The sequence below is a fragment of the Desarmillaria tabescens genome (assembly GCF_030435595.1).
Source record: "Desarmillaria tabescens strain CCBAS 213 chromosome Unknown EV420scaffold_9, whole genome shotgun sequence".
In the NCBI taxonomy this organism is placed as follows: Eukaryota; Fungi; Basidiomycota; class Agaricomycetes; order Agaricales; family Physalacriaceae; genus Desarmillaria; species Desarmillaria tabescens.
The window spans coordinates 1,148,223-1,165,951 of NW_026848308.1; the positions used below are offsets into that span (position 1 = coordinate 1,148,223).

At 43.4% G+C, this 17,729-nt stretch overlaps 1 protein-coding gene across 1 annotated transcript; it reads right to left on the bottom strand.

Annotated features, from left to right (window-relative positions):
* Positions 1-17,031: 17,031 nt before the first annotated feature.
* Positions 17,032-17,472, bottom strand: EV420DRAFT_1639786 (uncharacterized protein; the record flags this gene model as incomplete). The annotated part of the gene is made up of 3 exons (XM_060477019.1): positions 17,032-17,062; positions 17,122-17,284; positions 17,337-17,472. The coding sequence occupies 3 exons, from the start codon at positions 17,470-17,472 to the stop codon at positions 17,032-17,034; spliced, it is 330 nt and encodes a 109-aa protein (XP_060334179.1).
* Between the last annotated feature and the right edge of the window lie 257 nt (positions 17,473-17,729).

Sequence of the window (17,729 nt, forward strand, 5' to 3'; positions counted from 1 at the left end):
TCCTTTGCCGATGTGTGTTCATTGCTTATGCTGCTGGCTCATCTTTTACCTCCTCGACCTTCGACATGCCTTCCTTCTGTTCTTCCTTGAGCACTTGTTGATATATTGCTCTGACCTCAGCATGGGAGAACTTGGGCTGGTGCTTGACGAGCCAAGTGCTTTTGTCCTTCGGGCACTTGTTGTCTTGCTTACAGTGCCCTTTATGCCTGTATTGGAAGCAGCAGCCTTCCTTCCTGAGTTGATCCATCTCCATGGGCTGTCCTTGGCCCTCATACATTGTTCCAGTTCCTGTCTTCTTGTCTCCATGGGAATTCCCAGAGCTGCCGGCTTTTCCTATTCCCTTGTTCTGCTGTCCCTGCCCGCTTGGCATCCTTCCTGCATCTTTGGCCAATCCCACTCAGTAATTGTAGTCCATCTGTTCAACTTGGAACTTCCATTTGTTATACATTCAGGGTAATGCTGTCCCCATAGCATGAATTGCCATTTTAATGTTTTTTTGAATGGTCAGCTCGAGGATCTCAATCATGTACTCCTCGTTGTGCCATTTCCTGGACTCCTTCACTAAGTGCTCAAAGTCTCTGAAGAAGTCCTTGGCCAACTTGTAGTTGGACTGCTTTAAGTGCTTGAACTCCTGCAGCTTGAGTTCTACTTCTGTGTCCATCCAGAATTGGTCCTCCATGAGCTGCCTGAACACTGGGTATGAGGGGTACCATAAATGTCTGCAGGTTTGATCATAGTAATTGTCTCGTATGTAATTCCACCAGTGCAGAGCTTTGTCTGCCAATAGGAAGGTGCAGAACATGATTCAGTTAGGACTTTGACCATTTGTGTTCATAGTGAACTGTTGAGAGAATACTACAAAGTAATCCTCACACTGGTTGAAGAATCGGTCTATGTCGGTAGACTCTCTCTTGAACTTTTTGGGGAACCATGGCCAACTGGAGTTTTACTAATGCCCAGGGGTTGGTGCTGGCCATTCCTATGATATAAGGTGGTGGTGTATTTGGTGGTGGTATCAGGTTGGGGGGAATTGGGATGGCCCTGGGTCTTGGTAGTGATCGCAGGGCTGGGTTATGGTGCAGGGTTAGTGGCCTGGTTGATACTGGTGTCACTGGCAGTGGTAAAGAGGCTGCCCCTTGGCTTCCCAGGGTATTGGCTCCCACGAATAGCCAGCTAGGGTCTACATACCCAGTTCGCTGGAGGATAGTCAGGTGGCTTAGATCCACTGTGTCCCCATCTGACTCTGTTGGGGCAGGTATTGAGTATTATAGTCCAGGATTCACATAATCGTCCAGGTGTACTTGATTCCACAGAAGGTTGGTGTGGAAACACAGTTTCTCAGTATAGTACTTCTGCTCCCATCTGTGTCTGCTCCATTTCTCAGAAGTATCTTCCTTGTTCAGATCCATTCCATGATATTTCCTTCTGTATTTTTTCCTGCATCCACCTCAACATTTCTAAGTATGTCATCAATTCTAGCTTGGCCTCAGTAGGCTCCTGAGCTAGATCCTTCCATGAATTCCAGGATCATATTGTCTTCGCTATACTCTCCCCTGCAGTGCTGGTTGTCCAGATCAAAGGCAGCCTTCTGCCACGCTTCTCATAGGTTCTTTCTTTGTTGGAGCCTGACTGGTCAGATTTGTTTAAAGGGTTCTGTGCTTCTGGTGATGATTCTGTTCCAGTTCCAGATGATTCAGGCCCACTTTTCGACCCTTCTGATGACCTGATCAAAGTCTGGTCTTTGGGGTCTGTCCCAGACCCAGGGTGTGACAAACAGGACTGAGGCCACGAGGGGGTGTTCTGCTGTGAGTGGATAGATGGCATATGGGATGACCGATGATGAGGGTTCAATTCCTTCTGCCATGAGCTGGGCATCGGTGAAGTCCTGTATCTGTCTGCATATATCGCAGCTGGCATCTGCATCATAGGTGGGTCTGCAGTCATCAAGCTCTGTAGTGGCCACTCCTGCCCTGTCATTGATGAGGACAGAGGTATGGGTTTCTCTGCTGGGCGTAAAGTATGACCTGAGCTTGGAGAGGGTGCAGGTGCAGTTTTTGGTCTGATAGTGCCAGTGCCATGTTCCTCCTCACAAGTCAATCCTGGATGGGGACCAGTTATTGAGGGGTCCCAGTATTCCTGTGGGGAGACCCTCATACCAGTCTTCACCGGGATGGTCCTCTTCTGGAGCTCTCTCTTCTTCATCGCTACTGCTTTGAGCTCCATCTTCAACCTCTTCTCCCTCTCTCAGATGATATCTAAGTCCTCTTTGATAGAGGCAGTTCCTGTAGAAATCATATCCAGAGAGGGCAGCCTGAGTTCTCTGTTGAGGTGGGTGAGGTGCTTCAGCTCTCTCCTTGCCCTTCCGCTTCTTCTGCAATGGAAGGGAGAATATATTCACCCATCCCCCTTTGCTCAAGCCATCCTGACTCATTCTCAATCATATTGATTGAGCTTTCTAGTGTGGCCCATCCTCCCACATCAGACTTGTCACTTGAGAGGACAATGAATCTGATTGGGAAATTCTCACTGGATTCATCATAAGATGGGAGGGGATGTGTTTTCTCGCTCGTCCTCCAGGATGGCAGCTTTAGTGGGGATAATTTCCCTGTTTCTTTGGTATTTGTAGCCATATAGGAAAGTGAGATATGCCAAGGCAATAAAGCTCTGGAGTCCAATGAAGTCAGTGATGGTTTGTTCGATGGGGTTCATTCATTCATCTTCATCAACATCAATGTTGGTGAAGAGTTAGGAAAGTCTCAAACTAATTGTTAGCGACTGATTGAACAAACAAGATCAAACAACTACATGTGACTCGCACTTCGGTCAGGCACATATGAGTTGCTCACAGGTTTGTCCTTAGGGAGCATGCATGCTTAGTATTTGAGAGTGAGTTCTAGCCAAGTTATCAGATGAATAAACTTTAGTTTGAGACTAAGGTTTAGGACCTGCAGTTGAGCTACTTGATACAGTTTGGGTCATGCTATGTATAGTACAAGAGTCTGTAGTAGTGTGGACAACATGTGGTACCAGCATGGCATGATGCAATCAAGACTGAAATATTAGCATAGCAGAATTATGATGAGAGTGATAAAATAAGATATCCAGCGAGATTGTAATATCAGGCTTAAAGATTATCATAATAGTGAGGACCAAACTTAGTTCATTTTGTGATGGTGCTATAATGTATCTTTTGAACTTTGTAATCAGAGAAGTAGTCCAAAACTAGGTCATATGCCTAATGGAAAAAAAGATTGGTAGATGAGCTCAATAATTCACTAGGCTTATTACTGGATTTTGTTTACCTCTTTAAAATGGCACATAGTATAAAGAGTCATAGTGATAGAAATAAATAATAAGCAATAAGTGGTCTTCAGATCTGTACTGTTCTTCAGATAACAGTTTGGTGTCAGTATTCAGTCAAAAAAGCATTAATAGCCTTATACTCATTGTGTGTATTCAACTGCATGCATTTTGCTGTGATATTCCACTATCAGTGTATTAGCAATGAGTATAAAGAAAATAAGAGACTAGAAGAAGATTCCAGATTGGTGAAACCATTCAAAGATAGCTTCAAAATCTTGGATGCTATTTATAGCAGTAAAGCAGATTTTTGAATGTTGCCTGAAAATAAAGTTATAGATGAATAATATTATGGTTTTTTCTTATCTTATTAACAGTGTCTATCTTTATCTAATCCATTATCTTAGCACTAAGGCACTTACTCATTCTTATTATATTATGGTCATATCTCATTATGATTCCTTAAGTGTTGTACTGTGATTTGCAACCATTGTTTCCTTTTTATTGTTTTATGCACTGTTACCATCCAAGTGTCATATTGTAGTTCTATTATTAGCATACCCAAACATGTATTTAAATAGCAGCACTGATGGCCTTAAGTCTCAGCTTTAAACTAAAGTTTATTTTACCCAACTTACTCTAAATCTTCTCTTTTTGTGAACTAAGAATTTGGTTGCTGATGTGACTTACATTGCCTACAATATCAGTGATTGTCTGAATGCAAGACAGCTAAGTTGGTCATTAACAGACAAAAAAAAAAAATGTCAAGCAAAAATAATCTTAGGCTCAGTATATCATATTAATTTATTATTGCTACTGCATACTTTAAGACACCAAAGTGATATACTTTTCAGAATGTATTTCAAGAATTCAAGTAAATAATTCATTTGTTGCTTGAAACAATATTTCTGTCTATACACTACCTTATTCTTTAAGTTTCTGTTGCAGAAAAAAGTTCTATTAAAACTAGAATTGCTATTAAGTTAACTATAGAATACAAGACTAGTATGCTTCAGTTATAAGCAATAGCTGATATTTGCATATATTTATACCTGCCATATATAGCAATATAACCCCAGAAACTTATCTGTAGCCAAGTATAACATAACATTGAATATCATCTATATAATATTTATTTTTTCTTTCTACTGGATAATTAAAATTTCCAGTTTTGTGCTTGTGGCAAACTTGGCATTCTATGATTTGAAATGAGCTTATGTGTTGTATGTAGATATATTATTGTGCTTTTCATGGTTTTAAAATGTGCAACTATACAGATCATAGATTATAGATAGTAAGTAACTTATGTTAATTTTGCATCCATAACCTTTTGAGAAAAACAAAGACCTATATGCTTCTGAAAATGAAATGTTTCAATCAAGTTTCCATCATATGTTTTTACCATTAGCATGTTGTTTCTTTATAAAGGACATCAATCAGTGCAATTCAGATTGAGTCTTGAGTTTATGAGACTAAAGTGCAGCTGATCAATGATTTTGAGAGGTTTAGTATTTGAACAATTTTTTCTTTAACCTCTTTGCCCAGAAACTAATGGTAGCATAATCAAGTATCTGAAGTTATGGTTGAAAGCTTTTTAGAACTTTTCAGGCCAGTTGCAATTATAGATGAAGCTGTGTTGATGATATCATACAATGTTACAACTGCAGCCTACTTATGTATGTAATTTTGCAATCTGGCATATTTTATATACATACTGAGATATAGTGAGTGCATGGACTAAAACTATGCACTGACACTAATACTATGTGGTGCAATGATCTGGAATATAACTCATGACATGAGAAGCAATGGGATTTCAAATAGGACTTAGTTACAGCACTATACCTGATGAGCATGCATGATGAGAAGGTGGAACACTATACTCAATGCACCATGCCCTAACTTGTGAGCACACTCACAGAAGCTAAATGAGACTTTGAAGATTGCAATGACATTGAGAATACTTAGCATGCTCACTAACTATGACATACTATACCTGAAAATCCAGAGAAATCCTTATATAAGATGACAGATATCACCGGCATGAGCTAGGGCAGTGAGTTTCAGCTGAAGTCCACATGCCCAAGTTCTATTGTCCTGAGTCCCATTGTTCAAAGACTCACTTATTGCTGTATCTATGAGAAGCCTCTGTGAATCCAAGAGAAAAGCCTAGAAAAACATATGCCAGAACTGATAGTTCCACACATCTAGACTGACTGGTCATTAGAGAACAAGCCTGTGGGTGTCAGAAGAGTCTCTTTTAGCACATATTTAGCAAGCTCACTATAGAAAGGAGACTAAAACTGGGGAGTTTAACTCAGATGCTCAGTAAGGCAGTGGTGGCAGTGTGTTATACATGTAGGAGTCTGGGTACTGCATGACATTTGTAATTCTAATTCCTGGTAGTATAAGTAGGGTGGTTCTAGTAAGTAGTAGACAAGTTTCAAACCTCCCAGTTACTGTACATGCACTGAAGACAGTGTGGCAATGAAGGATCAGTTTGTGACTTTGAGCTTTGCATAGAGTTAGTGAGCTCACTCAGAGAAATATGAGATACATTTTGAAGAGAAAACTTTTGAGAACTTAGTACTGAGTGAATAAGAATCAGTGATGCTGTTCTGTTCCATTGAGTGTGCTAAATCTGTTGGAAGAATGTTTTGAAGTGAAAATCTGTATTCTGTTCTGTTCTGTTCTGTTTTAGTCTGTTCTGTATCAGTTCTGTTTGAAGTTCCATTTTTGAATCTGTTTCTGAGTGCTTCTAAAGTGTTCTTGAGTTGAGATAATCTGTTTGAGTCAGTTGAAGAACCCCTGCATACAGTTGTGTAGCAAGTGGGCTAAGTCAGTGCTTGCCTGTGGTGTTCTTTTAGTGAGCTCACTGAAGTTTCAACATGTATTGTCTCTGTTTCTGTCAGAATCAGTGTCCCTTGTGTATTTTAACCCAAATCTGCCTTGAAGGTTGTGTCACACCAGTGAACAATCTTCCTGTAAAAGTTCCTAGACTTAGGAATTCCTCTGAGAAAGTTTAGTATGCTGAAAGCATTGAGAACCAGAGAAACTCTACTTGATATTGAAGTATTATTGGGTCACATAATTGCTCCCCCTAGAACTTATGAGGGTGATTGTATTTTGTGTAGTTTATGTGAGTATGTGAGTGGGTTTTTGGGGTTTGCCTTTAGCCTGCTTGCTATTCCACAGGTGCCCACAGCCAGCCTTCCTCAATGAGATGATATGTCAATGAGTAGAGTGCAATGTCTTTGACTTTGATGGATTGTGCAATATATGCATCAAAATCTGTGGTCACTATGTATTCTAGGTCTGAAATGAAATTCCCCTTGTTCATTGCTAACTGGCATGAATAGGGCCAAAACAGGTGACTGTTGCTGATTTATTTGAAAATGCTCTCAGTTTCTGAAAACACTCCACATTTAGATAAGAGATTCTCCTTATCACATGGTCCTTTGTAGAGTAGCTGTGCTCATATGTGTTCAATTACTATAGTTTTGGAAATTAGATTTGATTGGGACTAAGAGAATATGATTCTTTACAGATAAATCTCTAGCCATAGTAAAGAACAGTATGGCAGCCAGAGCAAGTACTACAAATTGGAAGACCAACAGTATCACATCTCAAAACATGTTGACTTTAGGCAAATTGTTTTTATATGAGAAATTCAAACTCAGTTCAGACTCTGATAAAGTAACCACTCACATCAAAGATTGTTATCATTCATCAATTACTTTTGACTCCTATTGGCTATGTGTCTCCAAAGATATAAGCCCTTGAGTAAATTGGTGCATTCTGCAATTTGTTTTATTCTCACAGGGTTTCTCAGGGCCAAAAACTATCACTTTATTCTGATTCTCTCCAGAAGATGAGGAGGATCAAGATAACATAGCTGAAGACTGTTCACAAGATTCAAGCCCAGATGAACCAGATTTCCCTATTCTGCAGAATCCATCTGCCATTTTGAGACCATTCTATACTAGGAATTGAAAGGAACAAGTGCAAAACCCAGGCAGGTTCAATTTTGACTGTCTTTAGTCATATATTTCACCAGTTGCAGGATGAATCGAGTTCATCAAAAGAAATCATATATTTGTTGTTGAGCTTTTAGTCTTTGCGATCACCTAAAAACTTGCTTGTCTCAGCAAATTCAGAAACAGCATCTGATGGTGAGCAGCAAGCAAAGAATCCTGATAAGTTGTTCATTCTTCTCCAATGATACAAATCTTTGCCCATGTCTTGCAGAATACTAGTGTACCCATAGACTATGACAGGTGGTGTGAATATTAGCAACAGTGATCTGAGTTGGTTATCATCTGGAGAATTTTTGAACAACAATCTCATAGAGCTTGGATTATAGTGTGTGACTTATAAACCACCTGTTTCAATTTTTACAAATATCTTTAAGCTGATATAAGAACTTTTGCAAACTGGTGAGCTCTTTATTGCAAAAGAAATTACTATTTTTAGTCTTTTTTAGTTCCCAAAGTTTCAGAAGTGAGCTCTTATCAACATCACTAGGAACTGTGTATATATATTCTCATAGGAATTACCAAGACATCTGCTATTGGACTGCAAAGTTTGACATATTCAAAAATAAATACTTGATTATATCAATGTATGAAAAGTGATTTTCTTTGCTAGCTGCTTCAACTGTGACTTGACAACATATAGTCTTCATTGGTATCTGGCCATTATTTATCATCCTGAATATATGCTACTAACAAATCAAGAACTATCTTAAAAACAGTGAAAATCAAAACTTATTTGAAAGCAATGACCACAGGTAAGTCAGACTAGAACTGTGTGATTTATTGTAATTACATCCATTCAGAATAATGTTTTTTACCCTTGATTCTCTTGATTATTCACATTGGAGCAAAGCCAGCAAATTAGGGAAATTCCTTGCCCTTGAAGTCTTTGACAAAAAGGGGCTGCAAAATATAATGGAGGTGATTGGTCAAACTATCACTGTAGGTTCCAGAACACATGCCAATTGCTGGCTTAATGCAAAAGCAGATACTCATACAACCAAACTTTTCTGACTGTGGATTATACATGATGCACTTTGCCACAAAATTCATGTCAGATCCTGACAAATTTTACAAAGTCATGGTAATCATTCTCACCTGTCATCCTCAACAACTCATTCACATAAAACATTATCAGTCAACTTTAATCCTTTCAACCGGCATTGATCTGAAGACTTTCTGGGATAATGAAGAGGTTCCCAGCTTGCAAGCATCTTTTCAGAATGAGATCATTGATCTCTCCAATGAATGGTTCATTATAATAGCAATGCAACCTCCAGTGGCAGCTGATTCATGCAAAAGTAACATCGAGATAGTGGAGCAGACTGGATTAGCTGTTGGTCTTAAAAGAAAGCCTAATGATGTGGACGACTGGGAGGAATCACACTGTGAGCAGAAGAGAAAATGTACATAGACAAAGGCGTTTATCATATGAATATCAGGTACCTATCTCCCATCATCTCTAGTACCTAAGAAAGAGTATAGAATTTTCTTTGGTTTTCTACAATATTTTGTCCCATCTGTTTGCCTGCAAAAAAGGACAGAATGTTATCAAGGATACTACAATCTATAAAATGGTATCATGGAATCAATTTAATGTGAATTTGGTAACACAAGCTAGCTGTGTTTAGCACATACTTGATCAGTCATTCTCTATGCTCTGACTGGCATTCTTTGATTTCTTTTCTCAACTCTCCTCAACTCAATTTTATTGTAAATACTTAGCTACATACATGTTGATGGTGTCTTACAAGGTTTTTTATTTTTCTTTTTTTCCTTATAATGCACCTACAGGTAGAGAACAACTTACCACATGTGATTGCATATAACTGAGCCCCAGATAATCATCTCTTGTGTCACAGTTTAACTCATTTCTTTTCTTTTCTTACGTATATATAATTATACATGCTTACTCTTTATCCATTACTCAGCAGCCAGACTTACGAGTTCTTGTTCACACAGTACTATTATTAGCATACCCAACGTGTATTTAAGTAGAAGCCTGCGCTGGCTTAACCCCCAGCTATGGCTAAGGTTTATTCTACCCAGTCATAACTCCCCGCTACATGACCATCTAAGTTGTCCACCCCTCGTCTTGATGTATCACAACTCGCATTGTACTGCCAGAAGAGGTGGTCCTTGCTCAATCCCTGATCATTGGACTGGTGACTAACATTTAGCCATAGCTCGTATATCAGCTCCTCATCATCATAGACCGATGGTGACCAGCTGCACCCCCATTAATCCTGCTTTTATCCTCCATAACCCAGTGAGTGGACTCTTGGAGAGTTGTCGTTGTTGCAACTGCAGCCTATTTACGCATGTAATTTTGCAATCTAGAGTGTTTTACACACATACTGAGAAATAGTGAGCGAGCGGACTAAAACTACGCGTCGACACTAATGCTACGCGGTACAATGATATGGAATATAACTTATGGCATAAGAAGCAACGGGATTCTAAACAGGACTTAGTCACAGCACTGTACCTGATGGGCATGCGTGATGAGAAGGCCAAACCCTATACCCAATGCCTTAGGCTCTAACTTACAAGCACACTCACAGGGAGCTAGATAAAACCTTGAAGATTGCACTGGCACTGAGAACACTTAGTGCGCTCACTAACTGTGACACGCCGTACCTGAAAATCCGGGGAAATCCTTAAGTGAGCTGACAGATCTCACCGGCATGAGCTTGGGCAATGGGCTTCGGCTGAAGTCTGCGAGCCCACGTTCCATTGTTCTGAGTCCCATTGTTCGAAGACTCACTTGTTGCCATGTCTATGGGAAGCCTCTGTGAATCCAAGAAAGAAGTCCTGAACGACATACGCCAGAACTGATAGTTTTGTGCACTTAGACCTGTCGGTCGCTAGAGAACAAGCCCGCTGGTGTCGGGAGAGCACCTCTTGGCATGTGTTTAGTGAGCTCACTATAGAAATGAGACTAAAACTGGGAAGTCCGACTCGGATGCTCAGTAAGGCAGCGGTGGCAACGTGCTACGCATGTAGGAGTCTGGGTACTGCGCGACGTTTGTAATTCTAATTCCCCTGTAGTATAAGTAGGTTGGTTACAGTAGGTAGAGGCAAGTTTCAAGCCCCCTGAGTTCCCGTGCACGCATTGAAGGCAGTACTGTAACAAAGGATCAGTTTGTGACTTCGAGCTGTGCATAGAATTAGCAAGCTCACTCAGAGAAATACGAGATACCCTTTTGATAAGACTTTTGAGAACTTAGTCAGAGTGAATACGAATCAGTGATGCTGTTTCTGTTCTGTTAAGTGTGATAAGTCTGTTCGGAGAATGTGTTGAAGTGGAAATCTGAGATCTGTTCTGTTCTGTTCTGTTCTGTTCTGTTCTGTTTCAGTCTGTTCCGTGTCAGTTCTGTTCGAAGTTCTGTTTCTGAATCTGTTTTCCGAGCACTTCTGAAGTGTTCTTGAGTTGAGATAATCTGCTGGAGTTAGTTGGAGAACCCCTACATACAGTTGTGTAGCGAGCGGGCTAAGTCAGTGCTTGCCTGTGGTGTTCTTTTAGCAAGCTCACTAAAGTTTCAGCGTGTATTGCCTCTGTTTCTGTCGGGATCAGTGTCCCTTGTGTATTATAACTCAAATCTGCCTTGAAGGTTGTGTCACACCAGTAAACGACCTTCCTGTAAAAAGTTCCTAGACTTAGAAAGTCATTAGAGAAAGCTTAGCTTCGCTAAGAGCGCTGAGAATAAGAGAAACTCTTCAAGATATTGAAGTATAGTTGGATCACATTAGAAATAATCGCTCCCCCTAGAACTTACTGAGGGTGATTGTAGTTTGTGTAGTTGTGTGAGTGTGTGTGTGGGTTTTTGAGGTTCGCCTTTTAGCCTGCTCACTATTCCACAGGTGCCCACAGCCAGCCTCTTCACCTGAGTCGAGCTCCAACTCCTACCGAACAGCATCAGTCAACATCACCAATACCTGGGGCATACTTGTTGGACCCGTCGACATTCTCATACCAGGCCTCCTTGACCAGTCTCCAGTCAGAGCAGAGCACGGAGGCGAAGAAGAGAGGTCTGTGGGGGAAAGCGAAGGAAGCCCTCTCAACATCTAGGATGAAGAAGGCCAGAGGCTCCAAAGCTTCCTCAAAAATGATGGGGGCCCAGAAGAAGGACTTGACCCTGATACCCGAGATGAGTGGGCGAGAGAAGCCATGCAAGGAGTCGGAATTAGGTTCAGAGGAGATTGGCCAGAGGTCGAAGGGTCAAGTGGGTCAGAAAGTGACGACAGTGGAGACTCAGATGGAGAGCTCAGTCTTGGGGCCTCCGCCGCAACTACTGCCTGACCAGATATGGCAGAGCCCTATGGACCAGGAGTGGCTGAAGCTCGGGAGAGAGTGCAGCAAGAAATTCTGGTCGCCTGGCATCCTTGAACAGGCTGGATATTCGCCAGGGCAGGAGACCACCATCAATCTGGAGGGACCCTAGGACAAGATTGAGAGTACCGTCAGTCTCAACACCAAGACCAAGGAGTGCATCTGGGAGGAAATTGAGTCCCATAACCCTGAGGCAGCTGGAGCAGCTCCTACCACCAAGTGTGTCACCCCAGTCCTTGCTTTCACCCCATCAGTCACACCATGAGCCTTCAGTGTCCCCCTCCCCATCAATCAGCAACCCTGGACTCGAACCCACCATGAGATTGTCAAGTCCGACTTCAACGCTAGAGATGCCCAGCTCCCTGCAGTGAGAGCAGCCAGATTGGAGCAAGCAGGAGCATGGGAGGCACACATCACCGAGGCCAAGGAGCACACCATTAGAAGAAGATTCAACTTCCCGCTTGAGCCTGACACAACTGAGTCTGAGGCGAGAGAACAAGCCGAGCTTGCAGGAAGGAGACTACGATATGCCCTCCGAAGGGCTGTCACCTACCAGGAGCGAGCTGATGCCTTCGATGACTACCGCAATGACCTCTGGGATGAGGAGTCCAATCTTGGAAGGTGGAGGGCCAGGAATGCCAAGAATGCCACTGCACGTGGCCATACAACTGGAGATAATGAGGCAGGTCTGAGCTGGTACTCACTAGGAGCATAGACACAGTCCCGTTTCTGTTATGGTCCCTTACATGGACCGATTTGTATGAGATCATTGCCGAGGACATGGTAGAGGACCCAATGTGGATACTCATGGAGGCTGGAGAAGACTACTTCAGGTCTAGAGCGATTGGGGATACCATCATCATGTGTAGCATCATAGAAGCAGAAGTGTGGCACAAGGCAATGATCGTATGGAACCTATGCCATGATGGAGAAAGAAGAGAGGGTTGTGCCCCATATCGAAGACTGGTGATGATGCCACATCCATGGGAAATGGAAGGGCTACAAGCAGGGGGAGGAGGAAGTGAAGTAGGAGGGCCGTCAAACCCTCCCGCAGACTCGGGTAAGGAAAAAGGAGCCCATTTGCCTGTGCCACCACTGCCACCACCGCCGCCTGTACCCTACCACAATCGACCCAGAGGGTACCCTTCCCCGCAGCACAATCACCATCTCAGGTCACTACCTCGACCACCCAACCTGGTGCTGCCACCTGTGCCGCCATCACCCCCCAATATGCCACCATCTTGGGCTGGACCAGAAAAGAACAACCCGTGGGATGAGGTCAAGCCAAAGCTGATCACGGTTCCCAAGTTCTTCTATGGAGATTCCAAGGATATCTGCCAATATATTAATCAATGCAAATTGTATTTCATGGTGTTTCCATGGCAGTACATGCTGAATTCGGAAGGAATTAATCTATTTAGGATCACCTTTGCCCAGTTGTACCTCAGGGGCAAGGCACAGGAATGGTGGGTACACCAGGATTGTAAATACAAGGACCAGGAGCATGGCCACTGGTGACTACCCATGTGGGAGGAGTTTGTGCAGTCAATAAAAGACGAGTTCCAGGATGTGGCAGAGCTGGTGATTAAGTGGCAACAGTGGAAGAAGCTGAGACAGGCGGACTTCCAGTTGGCAGTCAAGTTCTTCTGCAAATTCGAAGAGATGGCCCATGATTGTGAAGAGTTCGACAATGAGAAACAGATGTTCACGACGGTGGAAGATGCAATACACCCCACTGTCAAGAATATGGTGATGCACGGAGACAATGAATGGCCAAAGACGTATGCCGAGTGGAAGTGGCAAATTGAGTGCATCGATGCCAACTACCGGTACGGCCAAGCACAGAAGGACACTCATAAGACCTCCCTGGATAATTCAGGTCGAGACAACCAAGGGAAGTTGTCAGGAAAAGCCAGCAGTTCTGGGAATTCCAGCAATAAGAGAGATGTGACAGGGATGATGTACGGGGGACAGGGACAGCCAATGGAGATTGACAAACTCTGCAGCGAGAAGCGGTGCTTCAAGTGCAGGAATACCAGGTGGAGCCGAGACCACAAGTGTCCCGAGGACAAGTTGAAGTGGATCCCAGTTAAGCTACCACCACGCAAAAAGATTCCTACCCAACACTTGTGCCAGATGCTGCAGGAGGCCGAGAAGGAAGAATCCCTGGGAAAGGACACAAAGGTCAAGGAGGTGAAGGAGTCAAAAGAGCAGCCAGCATCGAAATAAGCGATTTGACGGCATCAGGCCAAGGACTTAGTTTCTCATAGTGCATGCTCATCTTCTGCTGGTCAGACTTATCACACATATGTAGGTACACCATATGAACAATATACCAATATTTTTGCCATGTTCGCAGATGAAGAAACTAAGAAGAAATCGCAAACAGATATTGGCATAGGAGAGGATTCCCGCTGCCCTAAGTCTAAGTCGCATTCTGATGCGGAATTGACTTTTGGCAAAGAGCCTCTAGGAGTTTATCTGCCTGGGATGGTAGAAGGGTTACCAGTCCAGGCCTACCTGCTGATGAGCTCTCCCCCCCAGAAGAAAGGGGCTGGATGCAGCCGACCTGATGAGGCCAAAGATATGAGGAATCTCAGGGGTTTGGATAGTAAGGATCTGGAGTCCACAATGTTCAAGAGCGACCAAATCCCACCCGGGGGCCACTCTCGCCCCGATGACCAAATGCCATCGCAAGGATCCCCCCCCGACTGGTCACAATAGAAGAAGTGTCTGACCCTGAAGAGCACCTTAAATCAGATATACTGGTCCATATTCCTGGTAGGTCACATTCTACTCATGGTGAAGCAGTAACGCAAGTCAAAGCTATACCCAACACCTACTATGAACCCTTCAGACCCCACTGGACACGACGTGTGCTGAGACTTGCAAGGACCAGCTCAGAGGCACGCGCAACATTGAACGGATGGGTACATCCAAGGCGTAGGGAAGAGGTAACTGATGAGTTGTGTGAGACATTGAAGGAGAAGGAAGAATCCGCATCGGAAGCTAGGGACAAGTGGGAGTGGTTAGATGACCTAAAAAAGCCACCCATGTACATACGAGGGAGAAAGGGGCAGAGCATGCTAATAAATGTACAACTTGAAACCATAGACACACATGATGCCTTTGACATGAAAGCCCTGGTCAACAGCGGTTGTACCAGAAGTTCCATCAACCAAGAGTGGGTGCGGGCAAATGGCCTTGCCACTAAACAAGCTGCCTGACCTACCCCAGTGTACAATGCCGACAGAACAAGGAATAAAGGCAGAGACATCATGGAGTATGTGGAAGTAAGGCTAAAGATAGGCGACCACACTGAGAAGATTGAGCTAGCAGTCGTTGACTTAGGCGGATCCCCACCGATATTTCTAGGGCATGACTGGCTCCAATGCCATAACCCCTTGATCGATTGGAACACCGGCACCATAACCCTTGCATGGTGTAGCTGCAGAAAAATACCGTTCTCGCTACTGGACGAAGACCCATCTGCCAGATGGGGAGAGGAGTATGAGGAAGGGGATACCATTTTAGTCGTGGACTTCGAGGAAGCATTCAACATTCATGCTATGGGTACCAAGGCAAATGAGCTGGTGGCCAGGGCAAATGAAAAGAAGGGAGTGAAGACTTTTGAGGAACTCGTACCAGAGGAGTACCATGAGTATAAGGACATATTTGACAAAGAAAGCTTTGATGAGATGCCACCCCAGAAACCCTGGGATCATGCCATCAAGCTAATCCCCAATGCTAATGCGAACTTGGACTGTAAAGTGTACCCGCTAAGCCCCACGGAGCAGGAAGAGTTAGACAAGTTTTTAGACAAGAACTTGACCACAGGGAGGATTCGACCCTCAAAGTCTCTGATGGCCTCTCCTTTCTTTTTCGTTAAAAAGAAAGATGGTAAACTGCATCCTGTACAGGATTATCGCAAACTCAATGAGATGACCATCAAAAACCGCTATCCACTCCCCCTCATCAGAGAACTGATGGACAGATTGAAGGGTGCCAAATACTTCACCAAGTTGGACGTGAGGTGGGGGTACAATAATGTGAGGATTAAGGTGGGAGACGAGTGGAAGGCCACGTTCCATACCAATTGGGGCCTCTATGAACCCTTGGTCATGTTCTTCGGACTTACTAACTCCCTGGCCATGTTCCAGTGGATGATGAACGACATATTCAAAGAGCTCATTGCAGCCAGCAAGGTAATGGTGTACCTGGATGATATCCTAATTGTGTCTCAAACCAAAGCAGAACACCGCCATATCTTTTTTTTTTTTATTTAAATCCTAAGTATATTGGTTACGCATGCATATGGTCCAATTTAGCTACTTGTGTTACTGTGTGTATGATATCATCGATTAAGTCAGCTTAACAAGCTGTGCACTTATGTTATGGCATGAAATTATCCCTCGCCCTCGATAACTTGGTGCGACTCGGGCACTACCACCTTTTCCCACTTTGGGAAATCCTGACCTCTGCCGAGAAATGGCCGCAATCTATCTGTCACCGTCGTTTCTTCACCAGACCCTTCTCATGGCCTAGTCCTACTTCCCACCAAACTCCATCAATCCCAGTCCTTCTCCAGTCTCTCTTTCCCAGACCTGCCTTACTCGGCCAAGATCACCAACACAGTGTGATCAAAAGATCACTGGAAGGGCCTCGAACCGATGCCCAGAATGGCAAGGAGAGATAAGATTTGTCATGTGATTTTAGAGGGGGTAATGTGCATGACTTGATCATGTTTAGAAAGGGAGGCTGCATTTCACATGATTCGGATATCAGAAGTGGCAGAACCCAGAAAGTGTCTAGAGTGTTACTTTCTGGGGGGTGGGGGGCTTGAACTCGTGAGTGTGAAAATAAATATTTTCTGTGTGGAACGAGGTACAATCGAGCAAGCAGAGGTAACCACTATACCATCTGCCCCCACACCACCATATCATCAAGAAGGTGCTAGCCATTTTACATGCCAACAAGTTGTTTTTAAAAGTGGAGAAATGTGAGTTTGAAGTCAAAGAGACAGAGTACCTAGGGGTCATAATCAGTGAAGGAAACATCAGGAAAATGCCAAATGCTACGTAGCCCCATGCCAACCCTACGTACTAGCAGTACACTCAGTAACCTCGGTACTCCTCTGCCAAGTGTACGTAGCTCCGTGTACCATTAGGTACCACATGCAGAGTCTATACATACCTTGGCATATGCTACATGCACTTTGTGGTTCGATTCATATTACAGAAGGTCTTTTGGGGGATGAAGGAGATCTAACGCAACTTAATTTTGCATTCATGTCGTAGTAGTACAAAGTCAATGTGTCTAAGATATGAATTCACAAAGAAAGTCTTACTTCTGTCCAATACATTCTCACTTGTCCATGTAGGATCCATTTTCTGCCCTGAACATGGTGTCAAATGACAACTCCACGAAATGTAGGTGATAGGAATTATAGATGACTTCTGCTGCTGGTTTGCTGTTGATCGGCTAACCTTGAACATGCCTGTATGGTCATCGAGCTTCCGGAGAGGAGTAAACCATTCTACGTAGGCAAAAGGGTGTGGAAAGGTACCGAAACGGTCTGGAAGGGAGAATATAGCCTGGACTTGTGCAACATGTAGTCCTAGAATAAGCCAGTAAGAGTCATGCCTGATTAACACATCAGGAGCACGCACCTTGGGGCCCAAGTGTATGTAGATCCACCCCCTCTTCAGGCAGTTCTTTCCATGCAAGAACTGTGTCGAATGCAGCCGGTGTTTCCTTCTTGTATCCCCAAGCAGGTTGTGGCAGCGTCGCACGAACAGAGTCCATATGTTACGGTTATTCTTTTCTTTTTCTTTTTCTTTTCTTTTCTTTTCTTTTCCTTTCTTTAGTCAGCCGGATTACGCGACGCGCGATCATCACGGACTGACTGCGCATTAGTATTTTTAGAATACTCGCGTGTATTTAAGTAGAGCCTCAGCTGGTCTGAACCCCAGCTTTGGCTAAGGTTTAATCTACCTAATATCGAACTCCGTTCTTCGTGACTACTTGTCCCATCGACTTTCATCGCCTTTGGCCTGTTAGAG